The sequence below is a fragment of the Callorhinchus milii genome, unplaced genomic scaffold (genome assembly GCF_018977255.1).
Source record: "Callorhinchus milii isolate IMCB2004 unplaced genomic scaffold, IMCB_Cmil_1.0 Scaffold21, whole genome shotgun sequence".
NCBI classification, from domain to species: Eukaryota; Metazoa; Chordata; class Chondrichthyes; order Chimaeriformes; family Callorhinchidae; genus Callorhinchus; species Callorhinchus milii.
The window spans coordinates 4,433,800-4,454,511 of record NW_024704762.1 but is presented as its reverse complement, the minus strand read 5'-3'; the positions used below and the strand labels follow the sequence as shown (position 1 = coordinate 4,454,511).

Below are 20,712 nucleotides of genomic sequence, written 5' to 3'. Positions count from 1 at the left end.
GAGGACGATTAACTTGGCCAGCGTCATCACGAGAGACTGACTGTTTAAATCAACAGTGCACAACCACTTTGTTGCCAGGTGAAATTGCAAGGCACCAAGTGGGATGTAATGGGAATGGCTTGGCAAGGCTGAGCTGCTTCCTGACTGCAGGAAACATGAGGATTGCTGGTACAGACAAAACAGCTTGTGGTGTTTAGACAAGAGATAGGGTGGCCAATAGATCATCTGGAAACTGGTAGGCTTTGTAAAAACAACATTCGTAGTTTTAAGGATTATTTTCTATAACTTGTTTGCGTTCACTTTTCAGTGGGAGCAACAAGGCGTGTGAAAGCTTCGTACAGACCACTCCACTGTGTTCATATAGCTCACGGAAGACAGGCTGCACGAAACTAGGTAAGTTCCTCTGTTAACCGACCTGTGTGATTTAATATTGAGACTTTGAGATGTCAGAATCTCGTCAACCACATCTAAACTATTTATTAAGTGACGTAGGGAATGGATAGGCCTATCCATTCCCTCTGCTCGGCAGACTCTGGCCTGTCCCACTATCAGCGGACGAGCCTTCAGCCTTTCTGCCCCCCACCTTTTTGAACTCCATCCCACAGCCTTTCCCGCCTCAACCCCTCCCTTGCCTCCTTCAAGGCCCACTTCAAGACCTTCCTCTTCGACCATGCCTTTGGTCACCTTCCTACCCTCATCCTCCCTAATCCCAAAACCCAGCCTAGGTGCACATCCTTGACTGACCCGTGCTTTGGGAAGTCCTCCCGACGTGAAGGCGGCAACATCTATAAGTTGCTGTTGAAGTAGAAGAGGTATCATCCTGCACAGTTACTTTTTTTTTCTTGCAAAGCATCGCTAGAAAAAAAAGCAATGCTTCTCTAGAAAAAAAATCCAAGCTAAAGATTTGACAAAGCAAACCAGGAATACTGTGCTTCTTACAATCTTGTGTTCTGCCTGAGAAAACAGCTAATAGAATTTATACTTACGTCCTGTGTTTTCAAACAATACTTTGTCGTTTAATCCAAGTCGCAGTTCCGGCATTCCTGAGAGGAATACTCTCATTTTGATAGATCCCACTATTTCACTACGTAATACATTTCCATTTGCACTGACCTAGGGGGGTAGAAAGCAAGACCATCAACCACATCATTGTTATAGCACTGTCCCTCCTCCCACTTTTGTTCAGCAGAATTTGTCCTTTCATGAATAGGTAGGTATGGGTTACACCACACTGGAAGATCTGGAATAGTTCTGTAGACTGTGGTGTAAGTATTTATTGAGTGGTGGGAAAACTTGGGTTGCTTGAGTAGTGATTATTGGGTACATGGGTTCAGTGATTTAGTGTGTGTTCAGTGTGGATCAAGTATTCATGTTCAATGGGATGATGTAGAGCTGGATCAAGGACAGACATCTGAGGGCTGCAGAGATTCTAGGAAGGAGGCCCTACAATTGAGCCACTCGTAGGGTCTCTGTAGAGTAATATCAGAAGGTTTTTATACACCCAGCTATCACATTAACAAAGAATACAATTTTCTAACCCAACCAGTTCATAGTCCCAGCTAATTGAGTAATCAGCTTGAAATAATCATGAGTCCAAATATTCCAGTTAAGGCAGTAAAGATGCAAATTACTCTTCAGGTAAATTCTAGACTTTTCACCAATGCTGTGTCTAATGTGCAGCGATCTCAAATCCGATTCCCTCATAAAGAAACTGCAAGTATGTGTCACTAACCTGTGTGAACCCTGCTTCAATGTAATCTATTTTTGGAACAGCGTTTCCACTGATTGGCCTCACTTGGGAGGATAACTGGGAGGAATCCCTCGTGGTTTAATTTTTAAGGAGTCCAATTTGACAATGTTGCACCCTAGCCCCCATTTTAATATAACACTCTCCTGTAACATTAAATGGGCGAACACACGGAACACAAACATGAACTGGATTATTGTGTAATCAGGCCAGAGTTAAACCAAGACCGTGGCATTCTCCACAGAGGGTTCTGGCAAAGACACGCTTGATGAGACACGCCATTAGAAAGAACGTAAGAGGCCAAAGGTGCTCTTCTGCCGAGCAAGAAAACATATGTCCTCTGCCCAGCAGCGACTTAGCTGTAAGTGTGAGATCAGAGACTCGCCTTGTGGGGAATTGAGGGTTTGAATCATGTCACAACTGCCTGGTGCAATATACTCAAGCATCGATGTTGATGCAATGAGATATTGAGTAATTTTTTCCAGTACATATCTAACTGAATAACGTGCAAGCAATTGAGTTCTTCTCTAGATCAATCCACGTGAACCCTGAGATGCAGCGCCTAACTGCAGTTTACATTGTGGCCTAAAGTCACACGCAATCCTTATAGTCACTGGCACTTTTATTTAATTGTAAATTGCTGTATTTACTGCTGCAAACACTACCAAAATAAAACTGGTGGTTTGCGAGCAAAGGCAAATAACTGAGTTATGAAACTTCCTGTTTGTACGCAAGAGTCAAAACATCCCATTGACCAGGTTTTTCCTGCATCTCAAGTCCCCAACCATAATTGTTGAGGCAAAATCCAGAAATTTTAGTGAAACTGGATAGACCTTTTTGGTTGGCCACAAAGTAAATTTTCTTAATTGAACATTTCTTGATTTACGCCATGAATCAAAAAATATTCAATCAAGCGAGACCTGGAAACACACTACCGATGAACACGGGTTGTTCACCACTGGGATGGACGTTTGAGGAAGAGGAATGTTAAAGGGAATATGAAGTACACAGTAGACTGAGTAGGATTCAAGTCAATGGCTCATGCGGAGGCAGCTCTGACTTATTAAAGGGTCAAATGCCTCATTTCTGTGCTCTTATTATTTTACAATTGTGTAATTTTCCATCTGTGGAGAATAGACACCCATTCATTTCAGCCAAGGTTTTGTTTCAGCACCTGACCCAGTTAAGCCACACTTACAAAGGTTAAAAAAACATACACCACAGAACTTGTTAAGACCATCATATAATAAAATGCTAAGTTCTGGTGGTTTGCAAAAATGGGAGATCAATTTGGGAACTGGTAAAAATTCAGGTTCGATGAGCAGTATAAATAGGCTGGTGTGATGGGATGGCGGGGAGATCCAACATAAAAGTAAATCGTCCAGTTTAAACTGAGTGTTTTAAACTCCAATAACATAGCAGTCTATGTTGCGTTACAGGCGTATTCACGGTTGTGCAGTACTGTAATTGACCCGAATCAAACTCAAAGCGTCTTAAATTCAGAATAGCAATTTAACTGATGAAATTAAAATAACAACAATAGTATCACTATTATTATCTGAAGAAGTCCTCCTAAGTTTGCAACAGCACTACCAGCAGAATTGATGGTGATGCTGGGTGTAGAGGTTCATTAACTCACCAGAAGATTGACAGATTCAATAACATCGAGAAATACTTCATTTTTCCGATACTTGATCCCTTCTGATCGCCAAGACACGGCATTGGTGACTGTTGCTGGTGGACGAGGTGCTCCAGTGTCTAGCTTGTGACCTTCCTGGGTAATGTACCTGAGGAAAGGAATGAACAAGTTAAGTAAATGACTAAAATTGGGTTGTTTAGCCCATGGCCTGATTAACTTAAAATGGTGGATCTGGGACTCTCTGCCTATTCAATCCACCATCTGGAGACTAAAGCTCCTCTGTGATTAATTAGCAATTCTCAGCTTCAATACAACACAGTCTGAAGAATTGGAAGGTAAGATATGAATAGGAACATCTTGAAAGAGTTCTGCACCTGCCAACTAGCCATGGGGCAGTTACTTCCTCCAGCTTAAAAAAAAACTCTGGGAAGCGAATCAAAAGTTGAATGTTTTGGACCATTTCTCCTACAAAACTTACAGTTCTTTTTATTCTTCCTTTTTTCACATATTGACCCTCAGTTAAACGCTGCAGGTTTTAAAGACTCAATCAACTAATCCTCAAATTCAACTAAAAGCTTTTGGAAAACGCCAAGCTAGTTTAGACAAAACTCATATTGAGCCAGTAGTTTGAAGAGAATTGACTTTGCGAAGCCCTTCTTGACATTCATCCTATGTGAAAGATGCTGTATAAGTCCATGTTGTTGTTTCAAGAGCAACATCTGTCTGGTTAAGTATTATCAGTGATAAGTACTTAGCCCCAAAATATACACAAGACACTTGCTTTCACAAGTACTTCTGTTTACCGGACTGTTACAGCTAGATTTGGATAACCTCCATTTCAACTGCTAAATAATGGTACAGACATGCTGGGATAACATACACCAAGGGACATATATACTAAAGGCCCAATTTAGGAAACATTAAAAAAAATTCTAGAACTGGGTGGGTGGTCGGTCAATAAATTCTGTGCTACAATGGACAGATAGTAACAACAGCCAGCTGCCCAGTTAAAAACAAACTGTTACCATAGATTGAGAGAACTGCATAAAGGCATATCTGTATTTAATTAAAAAATATTTTTGTTGGCAAGGGAAAACATTTCTTACTGATTCTGTCAGCAAATAGGTTGGCCATTGCTGTACTTCTATGAACTAAAGCAGCACAACATTTATGAGTGAAGGAATAAAGAATGAGGAACGGGAACAGAGCAAGAGATAGCAGAATGTTAAATGGGAACGTAGACTATCACAATACAGTTAACTATTTTACACACAGCAGATTGAATGTATGGAATAGGCTACCTAGGGAGAGATAGTGGAGACAGACACCATCTCCCTTGTCCCTGTATTAATCTGTCAAGTGCTCTGGGATGCTATCCTGCGTGAGGGATGCAAGTTGTTCTTGTTGCTGTTGTTGGAATCTACCCTATTTGCCTTATTATTAGTGTGGAACAAGCAATATCAAACAATCTCCAAATCATCTTCACTAAGAAGATTTCCAAGGCTTAGGATCAGAAACATTTAATTCGAATTCCAAACCTCAGCTCCTACTACCCTCTGCTGCTTATTTGAAGAAACAGAGAAAGAGTGCCAAGTACCACAGCTTGGTCATAGATGTGAACAAAATCTCCAAATTATGGCCCCATGATGGAAAAAAAGAATATATAAATGTAAATCGTGCAGGAGTACACTTACTCCTGTAGGATTTTGCTGTCTGTGGTCTGTGGGTAACCAAAATCCATCAACTCATCCAGCAACTCATAGATTATAACAAAATTATCTCGAATACTTTCTTCTTCCAGTTCCTTAAAATACTCAGAAAATACCTGGAAGAGATTGGAAAGAATGAATTAGGAATGTAATTCGGAAAGAAAGGCAGCTTTTATCTCTAATGCACCTTGAAGAAAGATCTCAGGGAGTCTCTCTGTTCTAAGCAGCTCCTCTAGCTACAACAATAACAACAAAATTACATTTGTAAAGTGCCTTTCACGTCGGGAGGACGTCCCAAGGCGCTGAACAGTCAGGGATCAGGACCCGAGTGTGTGGGGCCAGGTTAGGATGAGAGAAGGCAGAAGGGGTAGGAGGGCAGCTGAAGGCATGGTCAAAAAGGAGAGTCTTGAGTCGTGCCTTGAAGGAGGCAAGAGAGGGAGCAAGGCAAAAGGATTGTGGGATGGCGTTCCAAAGAGTGGGGGCAGAGAGGCTGATAGCCCAGCCGTCTTCTCTTTGACCGTGCCTTCAGCTCTCCTCTCGACTCTCTACCCCCTCCTCGCTCCCTCCCTTCCCTCCCCTCACCCTGACCATTTCCCCCCTGTTCGGGTCCTGACCCAACTCTCCAGCGCCTTGGGACGTCCTTCCAACGTGAAAGGTGCTCTATAAATGGAATCTTGTTGTTGTTGTCAATGGTATGGTGGGTCGGACGGGAGACCTGGAGCAGGCCGGAGCATGCTGAGCCGAGGCAGAGGACAGGTTGATAGGGGGTCAGCAGGTCAGAGATACAGGAGGGGACAAGGCCATGGAGGGCCTTGAAAGTGAGGATGAGAATTTTGAATTCTATCCTCTGAGGGATGGGGAGCCAGTGGAACTGGGCGAGGGTGGGGGTGATGGGGTCACTGAGCCTAGTGCGGGAGAGGACACGAGCTGCAGACTGCAGCTTATGGAGGGAAGAGTTGGGGAGGCCTACAAGGAGGGAGTTTCTATAGTTGAGCCTTGAGGTGACGATTGCGTGTATGAGGATTTCAGCAGCCTGATGGGTGAGGCAGTGGTGGATTTGGGCAATATTGCAGAGGTGGGGGAAGGCAGAGCAGGTCATGGCATGGATATGGGGGAGAAAGGACAGTTGGGGATCGAACAAGACGCCCAAGTTCCTAACTGGCTTGGTGAGGTGGAGTGTGCAACCGTGGATGCACATGGTTAGCTAGGTTAGAAAATAATATCTTTATACAGGGGAATTCAGCTATAAGCGGTGGATGGGATCAAGAAATTCTAAGCAAAAGCAAAGGCCACACATGTGATGTATGCAGAAAGCCACTGCCCTCGCAATACACAACCAAACCATGAGCGCACCATCACTTGGTTTAAAAGGACAATGTTCATGAAATATTAGAGCCACGTGAAGGTGGAGATAGATGAAAAATGCTTCAGTCAGACCCTGGACAGCAGAGCTAAACCACAAACTGCTTTTTTCCTCCTCCGATTCAGATTACAACAAAATACCAGCAATTCCTCCTTCTCAAAAGTCAGTTAATTAGGTTTTGAAGAAAGATGTGTTGAATAAAGTAACTCCTCTTAGCAATTTACTGAATAATAGCTATTATTTGAGGGCGGGGGAGTGAGAACCAAGAACGTTCTTACCTGAACCACCTTATAGAGGAAAGCAAATACCAGAGATACACATGCGTTCTTCTTGGAGGTAGCAACAACTGCAAAGCGATTAAGGCTAATATACGTAAATGGACTCTTACTGACACTGAGCAGATTCTTACAAAAACTAGAAAGAAAATTCCAGAGACTCGGGGAGAGTTTCTTCGCTCCAATTCGAAACAACAATAATTAGAGAAGGGAGAGTGTTCTGGCTGTTCTGGCCAACAATCCTGGAGATCATTTACTTCATGGCTGGAACTTTGCTGTGCACAAATTGGCGGCTTCGTCCCGCAATAATATACAATCACTAAATTATACAATATATCCTGCGAAGAACTTTTGAGACAGTCTCCATGAAATGCGCTATATCAAATACAAAGATCATCATGATTACATAGTTCTTACAAGATGAATCCAATCTTATTCCTTTGTACATTAAAAATTGCAAGTTTTAATTTTTTGGTTGAAAATTCAATGCATTTAGCTTGAAATGTTGCGCAATCGATTTTTTTAAAAAAAATCAGCTGTCATGAGTACAAATATACCTTTTGTTTGGAATTTCATAAGACATTTTCGACATGGATCCCAAGGGGCCTATCATGCGAGTACAGAATGCTCTCAAAGTTGTGTATTCAAAGAGTTGGCAATTAGCTCATTTGTGTCACACTGAGCACAATGATTTACTAATTCCACACTTCTTAAGGAAAATCTTCACTGGTCCAGAAACTTGAAATAGTATGGTTTGTTTTAGCTGACCTCGCAAGCTTAGATGGATCTGCGGAAGAATGTTGAGTAATGGTACAAAGCGTCCGATCTTTGTCCTTTGTCTCTGGTCATCCTAAGCAAAACTACATTCTGACTGATTTTCCGAAATCACTCAGTGGGCCCACTTTGGGAGACACCCAAGAAAAATCAAGGAACGTGTTACTTGGAAAGCCATTGCATGTAGCTGATCCATTTGTGGGGAAGCAGTAAACATAGTGCATCAGAGAGTTTAGGATGTCAGAATGCTCAACAGCTATTTAATTCTCTGTGTTATTCAGGGAACTATGTGATAAAATGGCACTCATTGGCACTCACGTTGAGAAATATCAGTCTTAAAGTAAATACGATCAATTGTATAATAAATATACAAACATGAACTAAAGCCATAACATGATTCCTTCACGCAACAAAGTTCTGGAGTGCACAATGGCCCAAAGCAATTGATGTGTCAGTCTTTACCTCACAGCTGAGCTCTCAAATCCTATTAATGTCAAAATAAAAATGTGACATTCATGAAAGGGTCTGTGGTGATGGCCATATTCTGAAAACTAAAACCCTCTTTCTGGGCAAAATCCACTTCAATAGAATAGTAGGATCATTGACATTTGATTCTAAAGATCGGCTGCTCAGAACTATCTTACTGAAGGATACGATAAAGATTGTTGTGTTTAATCCACATGAATCGGACGCCTCCGTGTGACAGGATGGGTGTCAGGGAACACTCCTCCTCCTTCTCCATCAAAATAGGCATAAAGTGCTCAATTTCCGACATCTCCACATCGCCCCTATAATTCCGACAAATCAGGACCTGAGAAACACAAAACATGTACATGATGTAGAATTACAAAATATCCATCAATGAGGTATTTTAGTTTTGCCCACAAAATACAGTCAATTCACTTTACGGTATATTCTGTGAAGTGCTTCGAGACGTTTCAATGATATGCCTGACATATTACTTACCTTGCCCGTTTTGTTGGAAGAAACATTTCCACAATGTCTTCAGTTATTTTACTGAAACATGTGTAAGGGCTTTCACGTTGCAGATTAAATCCAAACGTTTTTCGCATTGCCATAATTTGCTGAAAACATTCACTATAGGATAGCATGGTTTCACCCACAAAATACAGTCATTACATTTCACAGTATATTCCGCAAAGCTTTTTGAGACGTCTCGAAGACCCGATAAGGCGCTATATCAAATGCAAGGATTATTATTATTATAGTTGAAAAGCAGTTAATTATAACTATATCTGAACAATGGTGAAAGAGTTCAGTACATGTGGTTATCTTCTATTGGTTTAATTTGGCTTCAAAAGATTTGGCATCAGCTCCTGCTTTGCAGCAGAAACATCTATGCATGGCTTGCAACATCATTTACAGTGCATAAGGATGTGGGATACACCCTGTATTGAAAAGACCTTGAAGCAAGATTAAGATACAGGCAGACTTTAGCAGAGAAAAAGGAATCACTGAAGGTGAAAATGGCCAGAAATTAGTTCCTGGCTGATAGACATATGGCTTTCCACGGTATAAGCAAGGTACTCCACAAACACACACAGTTCATAGATTTGTTTGGGTCAGATAGAATTTATGGCAGGTTTGACCCAGTTATGATTGAGCGGCTTCATTATATTCAAGACAAGGAAACATTTGACCATTTACTATTTAAGGGAAAATTGGGAATAAAACTGGCTAAATCATAGTTTTGAGATTTTTAGATATTTCTGATGATGCAGCAATGAAGGGACATTTCGCTGGAGTTTTTACAATTCGGACAATCGTCATAGAGTGGCAGAACTTTCTGTGATTTTACTTGCTGCAGGAGGGCAGAGGGGATGGTTTGAGTGTGGCTTAGTTGATGCTTGTGAATTAACCGAAGCCCCGCAAAAAAGCGTGAAGCAGCTCCTTTGAGAATTAAAAGGTCAAAACAACCTATGGTTCTAAAGAGAATTAAAAGAGATTTAATTCCACGGTACTTGCCTGAAGCAACCATGCTGCTGTTTGAGTACTTTCACAAAACTTTCTGAGATTTTACTTTGTCTCTGAAATTAAAGGACCGCTGCTGTGCTGACAGACTGCCTGTCGGACATCAAGTCCTGGATGAGGGCAAATTTCCTACACTTGAATGTGAACAAGACTGAGGCCCTCCTCAGCACCTCAGGCTCTGGCAACATCAACCTCCATGGTAGCACACTAAAGCCAGTCAGGAACCTCGGTGTCTTGCTCGACCCTCAACTATTGTTTCTCCCCCACATCCAAGCCATGACCCGCTCTGCCTTCCCTCACCTCCGCAACATCACCTGACTCCGCCACTACCTCACCCCTCAGGCCGCTGGAACTCTTGTTCATGCCTTCATCACCTCCAGGCTCGACTATGCAAACACCCTGCTTGTCGGCCTTCCCAACCACTCCCTCCACAGGCAGCAGATAATCCAGAACTCTGCAGCCCGTGTCCTCTCCCGCACCAAACTCCGTGACCCCATCTACCCCACTCTCGCCCGACTCCACTGGCTCCCTATCCTTCAGAGGATCCTGGTCCTCACATACAATGGCCTCGCCTCACCCTACCTCTGTGACCTCCTAAACCCCTACCAACCCGCCCCGTCCCTCCGCTCAGCCGGCTCCGGCCTGCTCCACGTCCCCTGACCCACCTGCCCCATTGGCGGGAGAGCCTTCAGGCACTCTGCCCCCAACCTCTGGAATTCCATCCCTCAGTCACTCCGCCTCACCCCCTCCTTAGCCTCCTTCAAGTCCCGCCTGAAGACCCTCCTCTTTGACCAGGCTATCGGCCACCCTTATTCCCCTACCCTCCCTTTGCCCCCCCAACCCCAGCTCGGGTCTGAAATGCTGTACACTGTCCAGCGCCTTGGGACGTCCTCCCAACATGAAAGGCGCTAGACAAATGTAATCTTCTTGTTGTTGTTCAGTAGAAGAACTGGGGACAGCATGGAATTTTGAAAGCGAATTATAGCAGACAAGGTAAGTAATGTTGCAGACTTTGAACCTCTGAGGTTGATGAATAAACTCATCAGTCTTACTGAAATGATCCAGAATAGAACATGTCCAAAACAATTTTCTGTTAATAAATAACACTGTATATGTATACAACACCTGTAAACTGCTGTGAATTTTTCAAACTGTGCTGGTAACAGGTGATGCTGCAGAACACAGATTTTTATCATGGACTGAGACCAACCTCTACCAATTGACTGCCATGTTTCGCCCACAAAATACAGTCAATCCACTTTACAATACATCCTGTGAAGCGCCTTGAGACGCGTCGAAGACATGCTAAGCACTACATCAAATCCAAGGATTATTATTATATTATTATGTGCGAGCCTTCACAACAAGTCAGGCTATTTGACTGTAAGGATACAAAAGCCACCCTGACCTTTTTCCCACCCAACTTATGCACACAAGCCAATACAGAGAGCAACCCTGGACAACATTCCCCTCCTTAACCTAGGTGGCACTTTGGTCAATTCAGTGCCCATCGCCTGCCCTGACTGGGATCAGCCAGCTCAGCACAGATCAGGATTCAAATCCGCCACCTTCTGCTCTATTTTACTTGGCATTGTACCAACGTACCAAGTGAGCCTTTCCCCATTAAGCCATTAAAAGGAGAAACAGTTGTGATTCTTATAAAGCAAATACAAGGGTTATTATTATTATATTTTTTGCAGCAGTCATCCCTACACCCCAAATAAAATTACTAAATTATTCCAAAGTATGTGTTATTAACTTATGCCAATGAAGAACATTAAACAAAATAATATGCACTGTCTTGTGCATTCTTAGGTCCTGATCATAACAATAGCTGCCTATCAAACTGCGTTCTAAACTTTAATAACCCTTTCCATCATCCCCCAATCTCTTCATGTTCAATTTCTTCCTAGTGTCTTGACTTTCTTGATTGGGTTCTGCTTGTCTATCACATCAATCCTATAAAGGAGCCCCGGACAGCACAATTCTGAAACTAAACGTTGACCTTTCTCTTACCACTTAATTTCATTCTCATTCCAACAACTGGAATCAAACACCCTACAATTGAGGGGGCAATGTGATAACCCCTTTGCAAACCTAATCAAGAAAAGGATTTTGGTGACAGAACAAAAAAAAAGAAACAGAAAACATGTGTATGCATAAGTTTCTATTGACTGATCTCCACACCCGAGCTCCTGATTGAGCTTGAAGGTAAAATTACATTGGAGATGGTCAACTGTTGCCATGTTCTCTGCTGGCTGCTCCACTTAAAATCAAATAAAATGATTAGTTGGAATCAGAGTTTGGTTTTGAAGCAGAGATTGTGTTATAATAATAATAATCCTGGCATTTGATATAGCGCTTTTCACGTCCTCTCGACGTCTCAAAGCGCTTCACAGAATATACTGTAAAGTGAATTGACTGTATATTTGTGGGCGAAACCATTAAAACAACAACAACTTGCATTTACATAGTGCCCTTCACTTGGGCTAGCATCCCCTTAATATAAGGTCATCATATGTTTCGGAAGACACAGGAAGGATTACAGCAGTCTGGAAAAAACGAGGGGCTAAAACAGATGTCACTCTGTAAACAGATTGACTCATCCACACCACAGCTGTGTTTTGCAGAATTTGTTGAAATGTTTCATATTTTATTCATGTAAATATTAATATCGTTTGTGTCAGATTCCATCCCACAGCAAAGGTTTCCATTCGAGTCATTAATTACTGCTCAGGCCCACATGGGGCATCGGTGATTTGCATGATGAATTAGCGCAATACCTTTTTATATTAAAATAACGTCAGATTACAGCTGGAATTGCTTTTCAACTGATTAATAATTTTGATTTAAATTTGTTAAAGGGAACATTGCTTCGGGTTAGTATTTCTATTCTTCCTGTTAGAGATTTTCTCAGCCTGGATCCCAGAGCCAAACCTAGCACTGATCCTGGAGCCAAACCTGGATACTCATTCCATAGCCGATACCCTGAGCCCAGATGCTGTTAAGAGGCAACGTGACCATATTGAGCCCAATTCTGCCCTCTTCAGATTCAGATGTACCCCCTCTCAGGCTCTGGAGTTCTGGGGGCAATTGCAGTAACCTTACCACTAGCTGCAATCAACTAGCATGTCTTCTCTGGGCTATGTAGCTCACTTTACACTGGCAAACAGCTGTTGCGAGAGACAAAAGAGAGACTTTTTTTNAAGTGCACAAACAACATATTCATAATAACAACACTGCAGGCTGTATGAGAACTTGGCTACCAGCAACAGCCAGTCACATGCAAACATATGACTGTCACCTTACACTGGTAAACAAGAAAATGAACTCTACAGGATTGAGGGCAATCCTAATGTTTAACATTTTGTTGCTAATAGGGAAAACTTTTGAGACAATTAATTTAGCATCTCAGTTTGCTTCTATTCAGTTTGCAGTGAATGTCACATTGAAACCCAGACCCTCTGCAGGTCACATTTTAATCACCTTGTTCGGAGTTGGTGACAAAGGTACATAGTGTGATATGGAAATAGGCCTTTCAGCCCAACTGGTGCGTGCCGGTGTTTATGCTCCACATAAGCTGTCACTGGTTCCCTAAGGCTCATGTATGCATCAAGTTAAATATATTGATTTTTTCCTCAGTGAGTTCTACATTCTCCTACATAAATAAGTTCCTCCTAAACTCCCTTCTAGATTTGCTACTGGCTATCTTATATTTATATCCCCTCATTTCGGACTCACCAACAGAATATCAATATTCATCCCATCAAATCTTTTTCGTAATCTTAAACACCTCTAACAGGTCTCCATCTCAACTGTCTCATCTCTAGAGAGAAAGTAAACCTGGTCATTCTCTTTTGACATCTGTATCCTCTCATACCTGGTAACATCCTTGTAAATCCATGTTATCCTTTTTCCAATTCTGCAATATGATATGGCAACCAGAAACACACAAAGCAGCCAGATGTAGTGTAACCAAAATGACATGAAGCACTGTAACCTCTCTCCATGAAATGGACCATTGAGGAAGCCATTTCCTACAGTCTGTTTCCTATCCCTCCAAAATATACAATTAATTCAGCATCTCAGTTTCCTTGCACTCTTGTTAAGAATCAAATATTATTGCAAAAGTATGACTTCTTTCTTCCCAACTAAATTGTTTGCTTCTGTATCACTCTCTCTCCCCCACCACTTTTATTACCTTGCATTTCATTATAAAATACATCATCCATAAATAACCAATCAGCCTGTGAACTCCCCTACCAAAATCATACCACAGAATAATTAATTTGTGGCCACAGGAAACCAGGGTTTCAAGCCCTCCATTGTAGCACACAAATAGGAAGCAGTTTCACAAGATCGTTTCAGAAGAAGATGGCTTCTTGGCCTACTTCAGCCTTCCAGATACCGTCTTGCTGTCACAGCATCAAGCTATTTTGTAAACAAGGCCAGCATCCAGGCCTCAACCTCCCTTCCTGGTAATTTGTTCCAATAGTTAATTACCATCTTGGTATGGAAATAGGCAGCTAAGGAACAATCAATCTAACCTCTTTAGTGTAGAGTTTATGTGAAAATTCTGGCTCCAGTCATCTTTACAGTCTGCATGGTTAGGAAAATCCTGGCATACTTTTCTCCCTGGGAAGCAGTAAGCTCAAGCAACACAGATCACTTCCTCTGTGTTAATACTGCATTAACACAAGGAAGAACTCATGGGAAAGACAGCTGGACACAAAGTTCTTCACTAATCAACTACATATTGACACCTTTCACATGGGCAAAATATCTCAAAGAGGTTTACAAAGGCTGAGTTGGGAGTCCGAGCTGCGAGGGAACCAGGGGTAGCAGGGAGTCCGAGCTGCGAGGGAACCAGGGGTAGGAGGGAAGCAGGGGGAAAGTGACTCAAACCAGTCAAAAAGATGGGGAGTTTGGCTGCATTGAGGGTGAGATAGTGATGGGGTAAACAAGATTGAAAAGATGGAGGAAAACGGACTTGGTCAGAGCCCAGATAAAAAGTCTGAAGGAGAGTTGAAAGTCGAACAAACTGCAGTGGGTCTGCACAGGCTCCGTGAGTTGAGAGTGAGAAACCAGAGAAATCAAAACAGCACTTGAGGTGAGTAGGTGCTGGAGGGAGCAAAGCAGGTTGGCCTCAGTTTTGTCAACATTAAATTGATCATCCAGGATTTGGTGTCTTACAGTCAGTTTGTCAGAACATCAGTGGTTCTGGAATCAAGAACAGAGACAGAAAGACAGAGTTGTGTGTCATCTGTGAAAATGTGGAAGTGGACCCCACACCGAGGATAAAGTCATCAAAGGGGACCCATGTAGGTAATGAAAAATTCCTTCAGGGAAACCACACGATAATGCCAGGACAGCCAGGAGTGAAACTAGGAAAGAGCAGAGCCACAACAGTGTATGGAGGAAGAACAATGTCATAAACTAGTCATGCTCTAATAAGAATAACGTTGCAGAACTACACTATGGTGCAGGAACAAGAACTGAACAGGGAGATTGTGAAACTGATCACGTATCGCGCTCGACAAAATGGAGAACTTTCAACTGCAGCAAATGTTGAGTGAAAAAAACCAGAAATCTGACTTAATTTTATCATTTCAAACTGCTTTAACCCATTCACAAAATCAGTTACTTTGATGTGTAATTATTTATACATTCAAATGCAGAGTACAGGCAATTTTATACAATCTGCAATGAGATAAATAACTAATTAATGACTGTTGTATGAATTTGGATAAGGAATGACCAATGGCTATACTAAGAGAACAATCCAATAAGTTGCTTAGATCAGGCTTATCTACTAGGGGTCCTGGTTTAGTATCTCATCCAAAGGATGCAGTGCTCCCTCAGTGTTGCACTGGGAAGTCAGACTTGAGTCCAAATGATCTGAGCCACATGCAAAATGCTATCAATTGAGTCAAAGTGGATTTACGATCAGAGAAGTGATATAAACCGCAAAACCATTTCTCTCTCCCTACTCCATCAATTTTCTCATCTCCATGTGCTGAGTAGTTCCACAAGCTACAAAAACATCTTCAGGTACTTCAACCAAATATGATTCATGTGTCAGCCTCGGCAACACTGAATTACAGCAGATCCCAACCCTGTATCTTGTTCAATAACCTGAAATCCACACACACCTTCCAGCAAGTGGGTCCTCAAGAGAATTGAAAGCAATTTTTATATCAAGAGCTGATTTCCCTTTTCGCACGCAGACACCAAATATTGCCATGGCTGAACTTGCAAAGCTTTGCCTTGCAACAAGGGTATCTTTTCCCACTCTGGAGGAAAGTGTAAGCCTATTTAAACGCAGGAAGCAAGCACTAGTTTCTAATTATGATACACAATTTAAACAAAAATGGCATTGATTATGAGTGATACGAAGATTTGGGATGGGCCACAATTCAAAAAGCTATTGTACTAAGGCAGAAACATTAACATGAAAACTTTCCAAGCAATATCAGTGAAACCAATGCAAAGGTACAAGAGGTATTACTCCCAAGGAAAGAAGAATCTTTGGGCCATCTAAGACCCTCGGACCACACACAATCTGCCGCCGAGTCACAAGATTGTGGGTTTAAGCCCCACTTTTGGACTTGGAACTCTTACAGTCTAAAAGCTGACAGTCCAGTGCTGGGGATGTACTGCAATGTTAAGAGGTGCCCAAACCCAGAATCTTCTGACTCAGAAGCGAGAGTGCTACCACTGGGCCAGGCTGACACACATTATCATTCCAAATAGTACCAAGGGATTTTTAACGTACACCTGAACAGACAGAAAGGACCTTGTTTAACCTCTGATCTGAAGGATGTCATCTCCGACAATGTAGCTCTCCCCCTAAGCACTGTACTGGAAGCGGCAGCCTAGACTATGAGTCCAGTGTTGGGTTCAGAGCTTGAACCTACAATTGTCTGTTGACTCAATGCCTCAAGAGGCGAGGGCATGACCAAACCAGGCGAGGCTGAAACTCGACTGGTCGTTCGTTCACTCCATGGTCGTTTTGCGAAGGGCAGAAGGCTGGAGTGCTGCGGCATTCAATCGTCGACAAAGTTGCTAACGGCTGGGAGGCGAGGCACTGGGAGAGGTTGCCCTGGGGATTGATTGTATCTTTGAATCACAATCGAAGATCTGAGGGTGTGTCTCATTTGTCGGAGGTGCCGACACAATCCAGGCTGAAACTCCAGCACACTGCTTGGGGGAAGAACTGCATTGTTGGAGTTGCCGTCCTTCGGATGAGATGTCAAACCGAGGTCTGTTTTGCCTGTTCAGTTGGAAGTTAAAGACTCCCCCCACCCCCCATCATGGCAGCAATTTGAAAAGAGAAGAGAGTTTCTCCTGTTGTCCTGGCCAACAAGCCCCCAGATAACATGTTAGCTCACTGTGTGGCTGTTTGTGGGACATTGCTGTGCGCAAAATACAGTCAAACCACTTTACAGTAATACAAACAGAAGTGGCTGGGAACACTCAGCATCTATGGAGAAAGGAAAGTGAGTCAACGTTTCGGGTCCGCGACCCTTCGTCAGAACCAAGAACGCCTTCTGACGAAGGGTCGCGGACCCGAAACGTTAACTCACTTCCCGTTCTCCAATAGATGCTGCCTGACCCGCTGAGTGTTTCCCGGTCGTTGGCGGGCGGGTGGGTGGGGTTTGGGTGGGTGGCTGGCGGTTGGGTGGGTGGCAGGGTTGGGTGGGTGGTGGGGGTTGGGTGGGTGGCGGGTTTGGGTGGGGTGGCGGGGAGTGGTGGGTGGTTGGGTGGGTGCGGGTTGGGTGGCTGGCCGATGGGTGGGTGGGTTGGTGGGGAGTGGTGGGGTTGGGTGGGTGGCTGGTGGGTGGCTGACGGTTGGGTGGGTGGCGGGTTGGGTGGGTGGCGGGGCTGGGTGGGTGTGGGTGGCTGGCGGTTGGTGGGTGGGGTTGGGTGGGTGGGTGGGGTGGGTGGGGAGTGGGGGTTGGGTGGGGAGTGGTGGGGGTTGGGTGGGTGGCGGGTGTTGGGTGGGTGGGTGGGGGTTGGGTGGTGGGGTTGGGTGGGGAGTGGGTGGGGGTTGGGGGGTGGCGGGTGTTGGGGTGGGTGGGTGGGGGTTGGGTGGGTGGCGGGTGTTGGGGGTTGGGTGGCTGGCGGTTGGGAGGGTGGGGGTTGAGTGGTTAGTTGGATGGATGGGGTGATGGGATGTCTGGACCACACCAGCCAGCGTCTGCGCATGCGCCGCCCGCTCTCCCACGCCTCACCTTCCCCTTCAGGTCCAGCACGTAAACGGCGGAGGCCGACATCTTCCAACCGCCGCAACCTCCTTCCCGCCCTCCCTCGCTCACACGCCGACCTTTTCCCCCGCGCTGTCCGCTGGCCGGCTCGGGCCCTGCCACACACACACACACCCGGCCCCGGGCGTCTCTTCTCTCCTTTAATTTTTTTTAAAAGGCGGCAACAAAAAGCTCTCGGCCGCGCCGCACCGTCAGCCGGGCCGCGGCATCACCACACACACACACGCACACAGCTTGGCGGAAGCTCAGCCGCTCGCTTCCGGCAACCGACCAGCAACACGCGCTCCGATTGGCCCTGGCGCCGTGAGGCTGCTCTGCGAGTCTCAGGCCCACCCGCCTCACGTGACGGCCTCTGGCCCACCCGCATCACGTGACGAAAGTCAGGGCAAGAGCATCTTTTGACACACCAAGAGCCTGAGGCAGTGCTTTGAATAATAATAATAGTAATAATAGTAATAATCCTCGCATTTGATATAGCGCTTTTCCGGTCGGGAGGACGTCCCAAAGCGCTTCACAGAACACACTGTAAAGTAAATTGACTGTATATTTGTGGGCGAACGCGGCAGCCAATTGCACACAGCAATGTCCCACAAACAGTCATGGATTGAAAATGACCAATTTATTATTGTTTTTTGTTTTGGAGGGATTATTATTAGGCTCTGTGTGGAGTAAGGAAACTTGCCCAAGGTTTCGCCCTCTGCCTGGAATTGAACTCAGGTCTCTCACTTGCAAAGCGAGTGCTCTAACCACTGAGCTACAGGACTCCACAACAACAATAATAATCATTGTACTTAATATCACACCTTATTACGTGACAAATTACATTTGTGTAAAGCCTTTCACACTATACAAATTTTCACACCATGCAATTTTGTAGTGTATTATTACCCGCCGTTATTACAGCAAACGCAAGCCTCTTAAAACTGCCAGCGGATACCCGCCCAATGCACTCACACTCTGGGTCCCCAAGTCTTGTCTCTCGTCAACCTGCGCCTAATACTCCCCTGAATTAGGGAAGCAGGGTGCGTCCTTTCCTCCAGGGACAAGAGCCCGCACTCCATCCCAGACACAAGGAAATTTCCACACGCAGATGGGAGTGCATATGTGGAACTCCCAGTCTGTGTTGGGCAGTGTTATGCAAAATCATCAGTTTCCTCATATACCAGCAAACAAAACGTGATCCTATAATAATAATCCTCACCTTTCCACATCTTTTCAGCACTTTGGGATGTCCTCTTGACATGAAAGGCGCTATTCAAATATAATTTGTTGTTGTTTGTTGTCGTTCACACCGCAGAGGGCTTTCTCTGCAAAGTCTTGTGACTGGTTTTGTGGGCGAACACAGCAGTCAATTTTCAATGACTGACAAGCAACTACGAGGTGAATGACCAATTGATAAGCTGAGGGTTGTTGGCCAAGACTATTGGAAAAATTCACTTTACTTTTCGAATAGCACCATGGGATCTTTAACGTCCACCTGGACAGGCAGACGGGACCTCGACTTAACATTCATCCGGAAGATGGCAACTGCAACAATGCAGCTCCCACACCCTCCCTGCACTGCACTGCACAAGTGTCAGCCTGGATTGTGAGCTCGAAGCGCCAACGTCGACATCCTGCCAACTACGATTCATTTATTTCTTTTCAAAGAGCCAGCACAGACGCGATGGGCCGAATGGCCTCCTTCTGTGCTGTATAACTCTATGAACATAGGGCTTGAACCCATAGCCTTCTGACTGAGATGAGAGCACTGGTTAGCTGACAGTGTTTTTCAGTTTAATAGAGAAATATATATTTTAATACTCAATATTCAAATTGTAACATGAGAGTAGCCCAGTACAATCCAGGGAAATCCTGTATTAGTGAAGATATCATCTTCTAGCTGAGGTGTTAAATCGAATGAGATCCTGACTGCCTGACAAATTTACATTTATATAATGCCTTGAAGTCTGGAGGACATTTCAAAGCACTTAACTGCCTACTCAGGTGAACACTAAAGATCCCGTGACACTATTCAAAACAAGAAGGGAATACCTCCCAGTGTCCAGGCCAACAATCATGTCGATCAATTGCTTATTCGCCTTGTGGCAGGTTGTGCATCCTTACCGGCTCATTTGCTTAGAAAAGTCACTACATTTAACAGCAATTATTTCTAATTTGCATTGAGGCATTTCAATGTGATTAAGTTTTTAACTGCCAGCTTTTAACAAAAAATCTTTTAAAACTTATATATCTCGTCTTTTAAGCATATAAATATGTTCACCGAGGCAGTAACGAATGGGTCCAAACTGTCATCACACAAAAAAAGTAGAGCGTTTTTACGCAAGGTTGATAAAATCTGGATTACCTTCCTAGATTGGGCTGTTAAACTTAACATGTCTCAGTCTGGTTTGGATACAATTAAATAGTGATGGGTTCCCGCATTTGTCAGATGCCCAGATGACCAAAAAAATACATAACAGCATTTTAAGGGAATTGGAAACATAGTTGAGGAACAGCAATATTAAAAGATTCGGGGAAGGGCAGAGTAATGAGGTTAAAGTAGATATAATATACAATACAAATTTAAATGTACACGCCTTTCAAATCTGGAGGCCATCCCAAAGCATTTAACAACACTAGGTTGGCACCCAAGTTGGTAGTGGGAGCCGAGTGATCAGAGAGAGGTATTAATTAATTAATTAATTAATTTAATTGGGCTTTGCCTCCAACACAGCTATCATGACAGGCTGAATGGCCTCCTCCGATGCTGTAAATACTCTGATAGGATGATTGCAGGAAGGATGTGGAAATGTGGGATGTGGAAAACAATTGGCAAAGGGACATTTGCCTGAATGGCCAAAGAGCTTTTTCTCATCTTCAATTTACGCTGGGGAGCTGTAACACATGTGTCCACTTATATTTATTATCACATCACTCCCACATGTGTTACAGCAGTGATGTACT

General features: G+C 43.8%; 1 protein-coding gene across 2 annotated transcripts in view; it reads right to left on the bottom strand.

Annotated features, from left to right (window-relative positions):
• ap1m1 (adaptor related protein complex 1 subunit mu 1) overlaps nt 1–18,023 on the bottom strand; it is a 51,735-nt gene extending 33,712 nt beyond the window's left edge. For both annotated transcript variants that reach the window (XM_042342698.1, XM_042342699.1), the window contains exons 1-6: nt 17,734–18,023; nt 8,162–8,318; nt 6,737–6,804; nt 5,081–5,211; nt 3,387–3,534; nt 987–1,113 (exon numbers count right to left, since the gene is read on the bottom strand). In XM_042342698.1, the coding sequence (XP_042198632.1) occupies nt 987–1,113; nt 3,387–3,534; nt 5,081–5,211; nt 6,737–6,804; nt 8,162–8,318; nt 17,734–17,775 (673 nt within the window). In that variant the 5' untranslated portion in view covers nt 17,776–18,023. The remainder of the gene's footprint in view (nt 1–986; nt 1,114–3,386; nt 3,535–5,080; nt 5,212–6,736; nt 6,805–8,161; nt 8,319–17,733) is intronic.
• Between the last annotated feature and the right edge of the window lie 2,689 nt (nt 18,024–20,712).